General features: G+C 42.9%; 1 protein-coding gene across 1 annotated transcript in view; it reads left to right on the top strand.

The window, feature by feature from the left end:
• Positions 1-5,007: 5,007 nt before the first annotated feature.
• LOC145389992 (uncharacterized) overlaps positions 5,008-14,407 on the top strand; it is a gene marked incomplete at its 3' end in the record, with an annotated part of 30,073 nt that continues 20,673 nt past the window's right edge. Inside the window, exons 1-2 of the mRNA XM_080265087.1 lie at positions 5,008-5,016; positions 13,936-13,952. Of these exons, the coding sequence (XP_080121213.1) occupies positions 5,008-5,016; positions 13,936-13,952 (26 nt within the window). The remainder of the gene's footprint in view (positions 5,017-13,935; positions 13,953-14,407) is intronic.

The raw sequence follows: 14,407 nt of genomic DNA, 5'->3' as shown, positions 1-14,407 counted from the left end.
TGGAATGAAAAAAAATCATTTCTTAAGTTCAACATTCCTGGGGTTTAGAGGGGGCAGGCCCCCAAGCCCCCCAAAAAATAGGCCTTTATTTACACTTTGGTGAACAAGACTGAAAATAACATGGATCAATACCATTATACTACTGAGTTGAAATATGCAACTTAAGAAAACAAAATTTCATTGCCACAAAGTTGCTGCGATGTATCTTCTGCTGAATGACATTTTCACAGGGTGGAATACTGCTTGCATCTACACCCTGCAGACTTGCAAACAGCCCCTTGCCTTTCTTTGGTCCAAACGATTTCTCGAAACATAGGAACATGTGCTTGTTCAGGGGCATTACCTTCTTTGCACCATATATCTTGGCAGTATACTCTTCGAGAAGTTTGTATGTTGGTTTATCTACTTCACCCATTGCCAATGCAGAGAGAGCACCAAGGTAGACTTGACTGTCTTCAGCAATTTTCAGAGGGCGCTTCTTTCCTTTCCTAATGAAGGATGAGGTGTAATCGCATCCTGTGTGAGCATGAAAACCTGGCAGGGCTTCACAGACTTTGGATCCAATCTTGCTGGCTATGGCTGAAATATTGACGTAGCACCTGTTGCCTTGACCTTTGGTGCCAGTGTCCATCCACACATTGGTTTTCATACGATGGCAATGGTGTAAGAGGATAACAGCAACATCAGTATCTGAGGCCCTCACAACTATGTCACCTGGCTGCTGGAGAGAGATATCTGAATCAATTGCATGGAGACAGATTCTTGTGTCTGCCTCTGGATGGTTACAATCCAAGTGAGTTACTGGTGTAACTTCAACATACCCACTGATTCCCCTGAACCGCACACAGCTTGTGTCTACACCAACATAGAGCTCCCTACCATTCAGCTCTGCAAAATGCTGCTTGTCTGCCCAATCTTTCACAAAAAAGCGGGGTAGATTTTGTTTGAAGGATCGGGATTTTAGAGCTTTCTGAAGGTTGCGTGGACGAATTTGTTCTGCTGCAGTGATGACATAAATGGTGTCCTCCACCCCACGGCGCTCACGCTCATTATCCTTAATGGAAGGTTCTTCATATGTATCAAAGACAATGTCTACCCGTTTTGAAGGTTGAGTCAGGATTAACTTCAGGAAAGCTCGTGAAAGTCCATCATATGTTGGGGGTAGATTTGGTGGAAGACAGTGAAGGAGGAAGTTACCATCAACTATGCTTGATTTTATTTTCACTGGGGAACCATGAACTGTTACTCTTTCCTTAAGGACTCTGAAAAGGTCGGCCTTCTTCCCATGCGCAATGGACACCATAGTGCCATCTGTCTGACACATAGTGAGAGGTACAGGAGTGAGAGGGTACTGCAGGAGGTATTCCAGGTCTACTTTCCTTTTTGCAGCGATGATGGCAATCCGTCCAAAGAGGTCCCTAGTACACCTGAGTTCCTTCACAAGTGGATTGCTTGCCCGCTTGTTTCTTGCACCTTGGTCACCAAATGTCCTCAAGGAAATTTGGGTGATGGGCTTCTCGAATCTTTCAGCATCTTCCACACACTCTGAGATGAAATCATCATGCTTTTCTCTGCCTTTGCTCTCAATGTTAAGTAATGACTCAGAAATTTCAGCTGTAGCCGCTTTCCCTGTCTGAATATTAACAAGGAACTCTAATTTTACAGTGAATGGATTGGCAAAGTCTTGGTCGATCGTCTTTAGCAATTTTCTGAGGTCCTTGTTGTCACGTGCGATACGACTTGGTGTTAGCTCTGCCTGCATGTCACCAGATTTACTCATTCCAGCCATTTCAAGGAATGCACTTATGAATCCAGCTCTGGCACCTTTGGTAGCACTCCATCGGAGACGGGCAGTGAAGTTGTTGGTGGAATCTGTGTAGCCTGTCATCCTTGATGCAGCATCTGCATTTATTGTTTGCTCAATAGTCAGATCTACCGGAATTCTGCTGAACTAATTTTCTGTTCTTCGGATACTGAAAAGTCCAGCGTTCAGGATTTCTTTTAGGCCTGGATGTGTGGAAGGTAGATTCATCAGATCAAGTTGATGCTTTGACATCCACCTGGCATAATTTTGTCGATTGGTCCCGAAAAAGATGTCAACTGCTTGAGTGAGTGCCCATGTGTACAGGTTGACATCACACTCTCTGACTGCTCTGTCGATGGTGTGGTACAGGTTGATTCTATTTATGTACTGCATGTAAAATCTGACAGTTGGGCCATGCTTTCCATCAAGTGTTGACTGAGAGTAACGAGTATATTCATCAAAGAGCATGTTGAATTCTGAAGTGGTGCAGAGCTGATTCCTGCTCTCCTTCTTGTCTGATGCTGAGGATTTTAGGATATCACTGAGAGAGTCCACTTCATCTTGGTGCTCCCTGCAGAATTCACGGAAATGTAGTATCTGAAAGGTAAGTGCTAGCATTGGGTGTAAGCGTTTGCATCTATTGAAGTTCTTGCACTCCAAGAAACCTTTTAGTGACCCTGATACGAGGACTTCAGCTTCAACTAACATTTCTGGCATTCCAGACTCCTTGATTATCTTTCCAATAGCTCTAAATAGGCACATCTGTACATGAAATACTCCGAACATAATGAATATGTTGTCAAACCTTGGTTGCTCAGTCATCTGTATCTTTATGGCCCTTGTGGCAACGTCCAGGTCATATGTCACAACACCATATGGCTGTCCGCATTCCTCTGCACATTTCTGAGTAATACAAAGAGTCTCCACAACAACTCACTACTTGTTGGGGATTGGCTGATGTTAGGCATGTAGAGGACTGACTGTTTTGGAAGATCATCTATGTAAGTTTGACCATTGAACCCAGTCCACATGGGAATACCTTCCATTCCCAGAGCATGCATCACCATCCATAAAAAGTCCAGCTTTCTTGATGGAACTGAGAGATCCATGTTGCTGCGGAAATCCTTGTTGTCATAGGAGAAGTCATTCATTCTTGGCTTTTTCCTGTAGGGTGGCAGGTCTTTATCTAGGACATCTAATTTCCTCCTTGTTTTCTTACCTTCCATCTTTGGCAGGGAAATGTCTTCTTTAGGTTTATCTTCATTCTGCCTACCTCTTTGTGGGGAGGGTTCTGTAGGGGGCGACCTGCTCTGAGTCTGATACAATATGCCCATTGTGTCATGCAGGGTGTCGGACCCTGATAGTGTGTGTGTTACTTCATCATAATTGTCAAAGGCCAATCCACACGGTACTCCAGAAACCGTACCAGCTGGACAATTCAGCTGTCTGTCCAGTATAGCATAGGCAAGATTGGTCTCAATTTCTTCAACAGCATGGTAGTTAAGAGTGTCCCATTCGGTTTAGAAGTGTAAGAATCTTCTTACTATCAGTAAGGGACTTCAGTGACAAACCCATCAATATATGCTTTCTCGGTTTCAGGTGACCATTCTTGACCAAAAAGAGTACATCCTGGCTCAAGGAATCAGAGCGGCACATTACTGAGTCTGAATATTGTCCGGTTTTGGGTCCTCCAATTAGTGTCTGAAAGAAAGTCTTGACAAGTTCAGGAGGTTCTCCCTCACCATGGTTCACAGCTTCAACAGTTAGTGGATCTGGGAGTGGCTCTTTCGTAACAGCCTTTAGGGCCTGTCTGAGCTGTAAGGCAGCTTTTGTGATCTGACCCTTGGGAGATGATGTAAAGTCATACACTGTCTTGATGGAATCATACTCAATATCTGTGCTGTGGACAATCACCCCTTGCTGGCGGGACTCTGGAGAATGCAATAAAATTGTGCCCTGAAATTTTTTGGTCAAAAGATCTCCCAGATATTGTGGTTTGCTTACTGTAGGGACTACTTCAAGTTCTGTACAGAGATCTATATACTGTTCTTAGATGGATGTAAGACGTTCAGGTCTTTGGCAATCAATGATGTTGTCTTTGACATATAAATAGATACAGTCAAGGGGGAACTTGGCACTAACACGTTCCTCAGCAACGGTGGTAGATCATATCCTCTTGCCCTATCTGCCCTCCATATGTGTAAGGATCGACAACTATGGTGGAACTGGGCTTCTTTAGCTATTAGGTCAACTCCACTAATTTTGACTAGTACGTGTGATAGTTTGAGGATATTTGCTATCTCCCTGATCTTTTCTTCTGCTTGCTTAGTTAGTAGTTTTCCTGGGAGCTCTTTTGTTCCATCTGAGCGTGTTTTAACCTTGTCACAAAACAAACATGTACTGGGAAAAATACCCACAGTAGACTCTCTTCTACTAGTAGAGCTAATAGGGCTAACACACGCAGATGATGATGATGATTCGGAGCGCAAAATCTTTCTTTCTGGGCCTGAAGTGTCATGAATAGGCCTAGACACAGGTTGAATAGCAGTAAAATTCTTATAACATTTGCTGTGGTAGCCATCATCCTCTCCTGGGTCACTTGGTAACACCTCAATAACTGCCCTGTACTTTGATGTTTGGAAGTTTTTGCACTGTTTCCTAGCTTCGGCAACACGTGTTACTACATTCCATTTGTCAGGTTCCCAGGGTAGAATCTTTGATTCAATGGGCAGAACATGTACAAGACATCTGGAGGGCACTGGCTGCTGGGTAGATTCTGTAAGAGAAAGACAAAAGGAATCATGTAGACTCCTTATGGTTGAACAATATCAATAATTTATGTCAGTTCTCATCAATAACCAATTTGTGACTGAAAAGAAAAGAATACGAGCTGAGTGATAAACATACCAGTATAATCTTCTCGTGCAGCCATTTTGAAACAGCGTCAGTCTTTAGTAGAAGGTCTCTTAAACTGAAATCACCACACCATACCTGCAGAGAATGCAAAAATGCCAGTGAATGTCATTTTTAACTAATGAACTTTGGACATGTTACGTAAAGTCATCTACCAACACGAGCTTCAACTTTGTTCTCCAAAGTGTAACCGATATGCTTTTGGGCCCTCAACAAGAACCTTTCTAATATAAAAACGCCTGATACTATTGCTTCTTAAGTTGCTTTTTTCTATTAGGAATAGAAAAGATATGATCAAAGTAAGTTATAGGATTGATCTCCAAGTTCCTAATATAATCTGTTTTAGGCCAATTGACACCATAACTCACCTTTCTTAAACAAAAATGCCAGGGAATATATTTTCTTAAGTGATGTATTTTGGATAAGGTATGTAAGGTCATTCACCAGTATGAGTTTCAACCTTGTTCTCGGAAGTGTAATTAAAAACCTATTGAACCCTCCTAAAGAACCTGTCTTAAATGGAAACCCCTGAAAATATTTTTTCTTAAGCTGGTTATTTTAAATTAGGGAAGCAAAAGATATAAGCAATATGAAATTCATCATTGTTCTCTGAAATGTAATTACAACCTATTTTTGACCCTAACTGACCTTTCTTAAACAATAATGCCAGGGAATATATTTTCTTAAGTGATGTATTTTGGATAAGGTATGTAAGGTCATTCACCAGTATGAGTTTCAACCTTGTTCTCGGAAGTGTAATTAAAAACCTATTGAACCCTCCAAATGAACCCTTCTTAAATGGAAACCCCTGATATTTTGTTTTCTTAAGTTGCATATTTCAACTCAGTAGTATAATGGTATTGATCCATGTTATTTTCAGTCTTGTTCACCAAAGTGTAAATAAAGGCCTATTTTTTGGGGGGCTTGGGGGCCTGCCCCCTCTAAACCCCAGGAATGTTGAACTTAAGAAATGTTTTTTTTTTCATTCCCATATTAGTAGCAGCCGATCAACATTATCAAACCTTTCGTTCCCAAAAGTGTAAATGAACTCCAGTGGGCTCCCTGACTATATGAAACCTATGTCGCTTGGCACTGCGTCGGGAGTGTTTGTAAAGATATTATTGACTGACTTTAGTAAGTGGTTTGTGAGAACTGGTATGTATGTATATGCACTTGAATGTCCACACGTACTTGCTGCTTCTAGCTGTCTGTCTATCTATCTGTCTATCTATCTATCCATCATGCTATCTATTATGATTTGTAATTATAATATGGAGTACTGACATATAGATGCTACGTCTCCAATCCTGGCTGAAAGAATTAGAGGGTGTCAGTGTGGATAGCACACACGTCTACATGTGTATTCTATTCACACGTACACACACACATGCTACTCTACATATTCTTTTCACACACACATGGTACTCTGTATGTGTATTCTGTTAACACATACAAACACATACGCACACACACACTACCCTATGTCTGTTCTGGCCTGAGTCTAAGTGTAGTCTATTCATAAACCCACACACATAAACAACTACTCTGTGTGTCCTGGCCTTTGTGTGTATGCATGTGGATATCAGTCAAGTACACACGTTTGCACACACACACACACACACACACACACACACACACACACACACACACACACACACACACACACACACACACACACACACACACACACACACACTACTGTCCTGGCCTTTGTGTGTGCATGTGGGCATTACTCAAGTACACACTGCTTCAAGCGCACACGCACACGAACACACACACACACACACACACACACAAAACCATGTCCTCCTCGTGCGATACTTGACTTTGGAAGGACCGACCAACAAAAGACCGCAATGCATAAACCACTTTGACAATGCAGTAAATTTAGGCGTTTCGACAGGGACCAAGACTTTTACGAGAGAGTGAAATAGGGAGAGAAAGACTGAAGCCAAGACGTAGGTCACAGAATCAGATGGGAGGAGGGGGTTGTGTTTATAACGTTGTCTGAATCTTATTTTAGGCCAGTCTCGCCTAACCTATCTATATTTGCTCGAACTGAACCTGGCCTAACCTCGAGTGACCTAATTCAACCTAAAATAACCCAAACTAATCTAACTTAACCTCACCTAACCCAGTCTAATTGTATTTAACCTCACTATCTCACGTAACCTCCCTACCTAAGCTAACTAATCCTGACGCTGCCTAACCGCATGTAACACTGCCTAATCCTACCCAGTCTCACTTAACCATACCATACCTGACCTAGCCCAACCCAGTCAAGCCTAAAATGACCTAATCCAACCGAACCTAACCCAGCCTAACCCAACCAAATAAAACCCAACCCAAAACCTATCAAAACGGACGTATTCTAAAGCAGTCTAACCTAATCCGTCTATATCTAGTCGAAGTGAACCCAACCCAACCAAAAATTACCTAATCAGACCAAACCCTGCCCAAAGTGACCTAACCTAACTTTCGATCGGCTATAAATTCGCTATGAGAAAATCTTGCTGCCTGACAGTCTACGGATGTCACTTTCCAAGTTTCGCCTGTTCTGTGTACAAGTATATGTTTGTTCTTACCTAATTGTATCTTTACAGGAATGAGTCAAGCTCGTACTGTCCCGTGTCTTAAACCATATTTATCGTACATATCCTTAAATTTATGAATTGTTTTGGCACACACTCTTTCCTTCGGTAGTGCATTCCACTGATCAATTGCCCTGTTTGGGAAACTAAATTTCCTTACGTCTTTGTCGTCTCTCTTTTTATGCAGTTTTTTACAGTGTGTGTGTGTGTGTGTGTGTGTGTGTTGCACCGCGGACTGGGTACAGTGTTGTGTACCGGGTCTGGGTGTCAACAATACGTGTCCTTTAGTTCTCTCTCTCTCTCTCTCTGCGGTTTCTGTCTCTACTTCCTTCTATCTCCTCTCCTTTTCATGTTTCCTGTTTTCAACTTTCCCACCATTATCCTGCCTCTCCTCTCTCTCCCCTTTAGTCTTCCCTCCTTTCCTTCTGTCTGTTTTCTTATCTTCTCTCCATTCTTATTTTCTCTCCTCTCTCCCGTCCTCCCTTTATATCCCCGCTCCGTTCTCTCCCTTCTTTCTTCCCACCATTTCTCTTATCTTCCTCTCTCCTCTCCTCCATCCCTGTTCTCTCCCTCCCTCCCTCCCTCCGTCCCTGTTCTCTCCCTCCCTCCCTCCATTCCTGTGCGCTCCCTCCCTCTATCACCTCTCCATCCCCCTCCTTTCGATTTTCCTTCGCTATCTCTTCCATTCATTCCTTTCCCCCTTGCCCTCGTATCTCTTCGTGCCGCCCCTCTTTCTTCTCTTCCTCACCTCTACCTCTGATCCATTCATTTCCTCGTCTCTTCCCTTCTTAACCCTTTTCCTCCCTCAGCTCGCTCCCTACCCCTTCTCTTTCTCCATTCCTCTCCTCTCGTCGTCCCCCTTTCTCTATTCCTCCTAGCCTGAGTCTTTCATCTTCCGCACCTCTCCCCTTCTGCCAGTTTCTTCCTCACACTTCTTTTTTCCTCTCCCACTCTCCTCTCGTTTCTCTCTTTTTCATCCATCTCATATCTTCCTCTCCTACACTCTTCTTATTTTCTCTCTTCCTCTCCTTCTTCATTTCCTCGTCTCTCACGCAGTCCTTTCTTCCTCTCACTCCTCTCTCCCTTCCTTCCCCGTCTATCCTCTCATCCTCCCCCTGTTCTCTTGCTTCCCTCCTCTCTTTCTTCCTCTTCTCACTTGTTTCCCTCCTCTCTTTCTTCCTCTTCTCACTTGCTTCCCTTCTTTCTTTCCCCTCCTTATCTACCTTTCCCTCTCTTCCTCCTGTCACTCCTCTCTTCCTCCCCCTCCTCTCTTTCTACCCTTTCTCTCTTCCTTCCCTTTAGTCTCTCCTCCCCTCACATTTCTCATCATTCATCCTTTTCTTCTTTCTCGAGTCCCCTCCCTTTTCCCTCCTCCTCTGTTCTTTCTTCCCCTCCTCTCTTCCCTCTCCAATCCCTCCTCCAGTCTCTTCGGGTCATTGCTAGGTCTCTCTTCATGTTGCTCATCTTTCCTTGTTCCTTTCTTTAGTGTCACTCCTAATGTTACTGTTCAACCATCATCATCATCAGCAGCAGCAGCAACAACAACAACAACAGCAGCATCATCAGCAGCAGCAACAACAACAACAACAACAGCAGCAGTGGCAGAAAGATCATTATCATCATTACCATCATCATTATCATCATCATCACCAGCAGCTGCAGCAGCTTTATAATAATTGTTACCATCATCAACGTCATCATAATCACCACCACCCCACAACCCCTTTTTCTCTCTCCAAATATTACCGTCATCTTTCTGGACCCGTGAATATTTTACTGTAAAAATTAAGCAGAGTTGATGAGGCCTTTCATCCTGGAAAAGTTATTCAGTTCAAGAAAATAACAGGCCTGGGATGTGTATATTAAACTCTCTCTCTCTCTCTCTCTCTCTCTCGAATGTACGGTATTATCATTTATGAGATTCGTCTGTAGTATGAAAATTGTTATGGTGCCAATAACAATTGTAGTATAGTAGTAGTAGTAGTAGTAGTAGTAATAGTAACAGCAGTTGTAGCAGTAGTACCGGTACTTCACATTACAACTCCAAATGGGGCCTCGTATTATGAAGATTGGTACTGATCTTCACACTATAATATAAAATATGGATGGAGGTGATCTTAAGTGAAAAAAAATATTAGCAGTAGTAATAGTAGCAGAAGTAGTAACAAAAATAAAATTTTATAATAACAATCCATCCATTCATCCATCAACCAATCCAATGTCACCCCACGAGAAATGTAGGAGCCAGGGGCTAGGCAAGCTGGTCCTGGCATTTAAGATGAGAGTGACCAGCCTCACATCCCTGAGTGGCAATAAACCCCAACAATAAACCCTAATCATTCCTTGGATATAAACATGCACCGGCTCAATCTGATTGGAGCACCTTAATTACCCACTAAACCACCAGGTGCCATAATTTGGTTATATGGTTACCACCCAGCATAGTAAATGGTTTCCAGGTGTAAAGGAAACCATTTGGCTTGTCACTCAGTGCAGAGTCACCTATAGGGAGAAGGAAGAGGAAAGAATGAAGGAAATAATGAAAGAAGAAGAAAGAAGGAAGAGAGGAAAGTGCAGACACCAAAGCAGCACTACATTGAGTGAGTGGTTGTTGAGGCGTCGCGTAGGGATATTATAATAACAGTAATAACAATCATCATCATCATCATGATCATCATCATAATCATCATCATCATTATCATCATCATCATCATCATCATCATCATCATCATCATTTGGACCCCCTTTCCAACCCTGGGGCAGGATGAGGAGTAACAACGTCCAGAGAACCTACATTTGCCCAACCCAACGGGCCACGCTTCCATTCACTCATTGTTCAAGCCTTCGGAATTCTGGCTCTATCTGACACGCCAAAACCATTCAACACATTCTGTAGCTTCACATAAACGTATCCAAAGAGTCAATCCAGACGCTGTCACATTAAAAAGGGGTTCCAAATCCCTGATCATGCACTTCTCACAACATTCATCTAGCCAGCTCAGTCTCTTGTCAGTTCCCTAGCCTCATGGACTTCCATACCTCTCTTCCTCACACACTCATCCACCATATCCCTCCACCTTCTCCTTGGCCTACCTTGTCTCCTCCTTTCTTCAAATTCGCTCAGATATATCTTTTTCACCACCCTGTGGTTATCCATTCTTTCCAGATGACCATACCATCTCGGTACACTCTCTTCGATTCTGGTGTCCACAGACTTCCTCTCTCCGCACCTTTCACGAATCACATTATTTCATATCCTGTCCACTCTCTGTACTCCACATACATTCCTCAGCAGTCACATCTCTACTGCTCTCACTCTTGACTTTTCATTTTCATGCCACACCATACTCTCACATCCATATGTTAAAGTTGGCACTAACACTCCTTCATGTATGCATCACTCAGCTGCAGCACTCAAGCCTCTGTTTCACGTCAAGGCCTTCATTGCACCAGCTACTTTCCTTCCTTGTGTCCCACTACTTTCCAATTCAGCAGATTTTCCTCTCTTTTCTATCACTGTACCCAGGTATTTGAACTCTCTCACCAATTCCAGTCTCTCTCCATTCACTGTAACATCACACTGGGAGACTATCACTTTACTCCTTTCTACATTTACCCTCAAGGCACGACACTCACAGACATCAGCACAATTCTGAATTAGACTACCAAGCTCTTGTCCGGGGTTTGGAAGTAGCACTGCATCATCAGCATACAACAAATTTGAGATATTTCATCCATCACCATTCACTACCACCACAATCCCTCTTTCCATTACTTGTGTTTTTATTTCTCTCATCACCTCATCCATATATATATTTAACAATCATGGGGACATCACACAACCTTGTTGCATGCCCACACCGATTGTGAACCATCCACTTCGATGCCCATTTACCCTTACACATGCTTCACTACCTTCATTAAAACTCGTGACGGCACCTAGCAGCTTATCATCTACACCGCACATGCGCAAAACCTTCCACAGTCCTTCTCTGTCTTCTTTGTTGAATGCTTTTTCCAGATCCATAAATGCCATAAACACCTTATAGTCCTTCTCACAAGCCTTCTCCACTATCTGTCTCACTGAAAATATTTGATCCACACATCCTGTGCCACTCCTAAAGCCACCCTGTTCATCACTCACTAGGACTTCTGACAACTCTCTCTTACTTTCTCTACAATAATTCTTCCATATACCTCCCCTACAACACTCAATAACTTATGCCACAAAAATTCTTGCACTCACTTCACTCACCTTCACTTTTGTACAGGGGTACAATAACTGCTTTTTTCCACTCTGCTGGCACAGTTTCACTCATCCATGCCTTCTTACATATCCCCAACAAGCACTTCATTCTGCTCTCTTCACTACACTTTTTCATCTCTGTATACACCTCATCAACTCCAACTGCTTTCCCATTTTTCAGCCACTTCACAGCGTTCTTCACCTTTGCAAGTGCCACGTTTCCTGGCACTGCATTCCTTCTCTGTACACCCCCAAAACCAGTCATGTTAATTGTCGCTTTGCTCTCTCCATTCACATTCATCAGACTTACAAAATACTCTTCCCTCCTGGTCCTTACTTCATCCCAGTGGGTCAATAATATACCACTTACGTCCTTCACACTTTCACATTTCTTTCCGCTGTCACTTCTACATTTCTGCACCTCTTTCCAGAATAACTTCCTATTTTCAGAGTAATTTTCATTCATTTTTCTTCTTAGATCATCATTTACCTTCTCCTTTTTCCTCTTCACTAGTCTCTTTATGTGCTTCTTCTCTCAGTACATTCAGTTCTTATTTCAACTGGACTCCTGTTCTGTAACCTCTCTAGCCACTTCTTCCTCTTTTCCTCCACTGCTCTCTTAACCTTTTCAAACCACCACGCCATACCTTTCTTGTTTGTTTGTTACCCTTGCCACACCACACACTGCTTTTGCATTCCTAACTATGCAATCCCTATATTCATTCCACAAGCTGTCTAGATCCTTGCATTCCTAACAATTGCAATCCCTATATGCATTCCACAAGCTGTCTAGATCCATTTCATTCCAATTCACTTATTCTAACTCCTCCCCTACTTTGGTCCTGTATTCATCTGCCATTTCTTTGATCCTCAGCGTCTCGACATTCAGTCTTTCTCCCTGACTGCTCCTCTCTCACCTGGTCCACCTCACTTGTTTCAGCTTGATCTTGCACACCACTGTCATATGATCTGACAGAAACTCCACATCGTCCTCTCGCTGCCCTCGTATCATCAACCATTCCCATCATCGACCTCTCCACGAGCACGCAATCAATCATGCTCCTTTCAACATGATCCCCGTTCCATCTATTCATATCGCCCGTTACAATCACTTTATAGCTCCTGGGCATTTCTCCCATTGCTTCATCCAGCTCATCCCAAAACCTGTCTTTCTCTCTCTCACTCGTCATCACACGGTGCATAAGCTACAATTACTGCCACTTTCACCTACTGAAACTTGAAGTTGACATACATAGATCTCCAGCTGACACATTTGTAATCTCTTATTCAGTTCTGCCACATTTCATTCATCAAAAAAGCAACTCCTTCCCTGCATCTTCCTTACCCATTCATGCCCGATCTTACTTATTTCACACCCTCCCACTCCTCCAGCTCACATCCTTTCATTTTTGTTTCACACAGTGCCATCAAGGAATATCTTGCACTCCTGAACACATTCGCCACTTCCACCCTCTTGCTCTCCTCATTCACACCTCTCACATTCCACATGGCCACGCGAATCTACTCATTTGGTTGGGGTCCTGGGCAGGTATTGGGCCCACTAAGGCTCTCTGAAACATTTGCCATGATTAAGTGATTTTAGATAGGGGAATCTGAAGGACATTTAACCTGGCCAAAAATCCTGATTATATGGTTACCACCCAGTGCAGTAAATGGTTTCCTCGGAACATGAAACCATTTGGCTTGTCACTCAGTTTAGAGACCATAAGGCATCCCTGCAATGAGTGAGTGGATGATGGGTGCCCCTACCTACCACCAAGAAAACACTAAGACTTTCACCTTATTATCCAATCATGTACCTCTTCTTAACCAATGCTAAATTATTATAAGACAAATGAAGAAAATTGAGAAAAAATATATGATACGAAATAAAGAGAAAACATAAAAGGTGTATTGGTGTTGTGGTGAGGAGGGGTATACTGAGATGGTCTGGGTATCTGGAGAGGATGGGGGATGACAACTGGGTGTAGAAAGTGACAAGTATGAACGATGGGGGTAGGGTTGTGAAAGGCAGACCAAAAAAAGACCTGGGATGAGGTCATAGAGTGTGACCTCTGGGATAAAGGACTGAATAGGGAGGCTGCCAGGGACTGAGCAGCACAGACAGCTGTAATTAAGTGACTAAGTCTGACTCATGCAAGCATGTTGGAGCCTTTATAGAGAAAATTAAACAAAATAGACAGACAAGAAAAATGGAAATGGCAAAATAAAGTTGATAAAAAGAGAACCCCAAAAGGTAAGCAAAAAAATGACAAAAAGGAAACAACAAAAAATTGTCTATCCATCTATCTATAGCCAGATCCCATAATGAGTTTGTACTTAGAGAGTTATCTCTAACCTGTTCTTTTTTTTCTTTCTAGGTGAAGATGAACGACACGTGAGTAGCGGCCACACGTGTGAGTATTACACACACACACACACACACACACACAATGTTTTATTCGCCCCTGTGTAGAGTATAACTCTCTTGTGTGGGGAGGCTCCTCACATACACTCTTCTCAACAAGGTGGAGTCAAAGGCTTTTTGTCTCATTAACTCTCCTTCTGGAACGATGCAGGAATGTAGAAGTGAAAAAAAGAAAGACAATGTGATGGTGTGAAGGATGTAGGTGGTAGATTATTAACCCATGGGGATGAAGCAAGGACGAGATGGAAAGAATATTTTGAAAGCCTGATAAATGGGAATAGAGGGAGCAGAGTGGCTGTGAACATGATTGGTTTTAGGGGTGTGCAGAGAAGGAATGCAGTGCCAGGAGACATGACACTCGCACAGGTGAAGAGTGCTGTGAAGCGGCTGAAAAATGGGAAAGCAGCTGGGGTTGATGACGTGTA

Source organism: Coenobita brevimanus, unplaced genomic scaffold (assembly GCF_032717465.1).
Source record: "Coenobita brevimanus isolate Jiangsu-jjx unplaced genomic scaffold, ASM3271746v2 jjx.HiC_scaffold_2685, whole genome shotgun sequence".
In the NCBI taxonomy this organism is placed as follows: domain Eukaryota; kingdom Metazoa; phylum Arthropoda; class Malacostraca; order Decapoda; family Coenobitidae; genus Coenobita; species Coenobita brevimanus.
The sequence above is the reverse complement of the archived record's forward strand: the minus strand, read 5'-3'. Positions and strand labels throughout refer to the sequence as shown.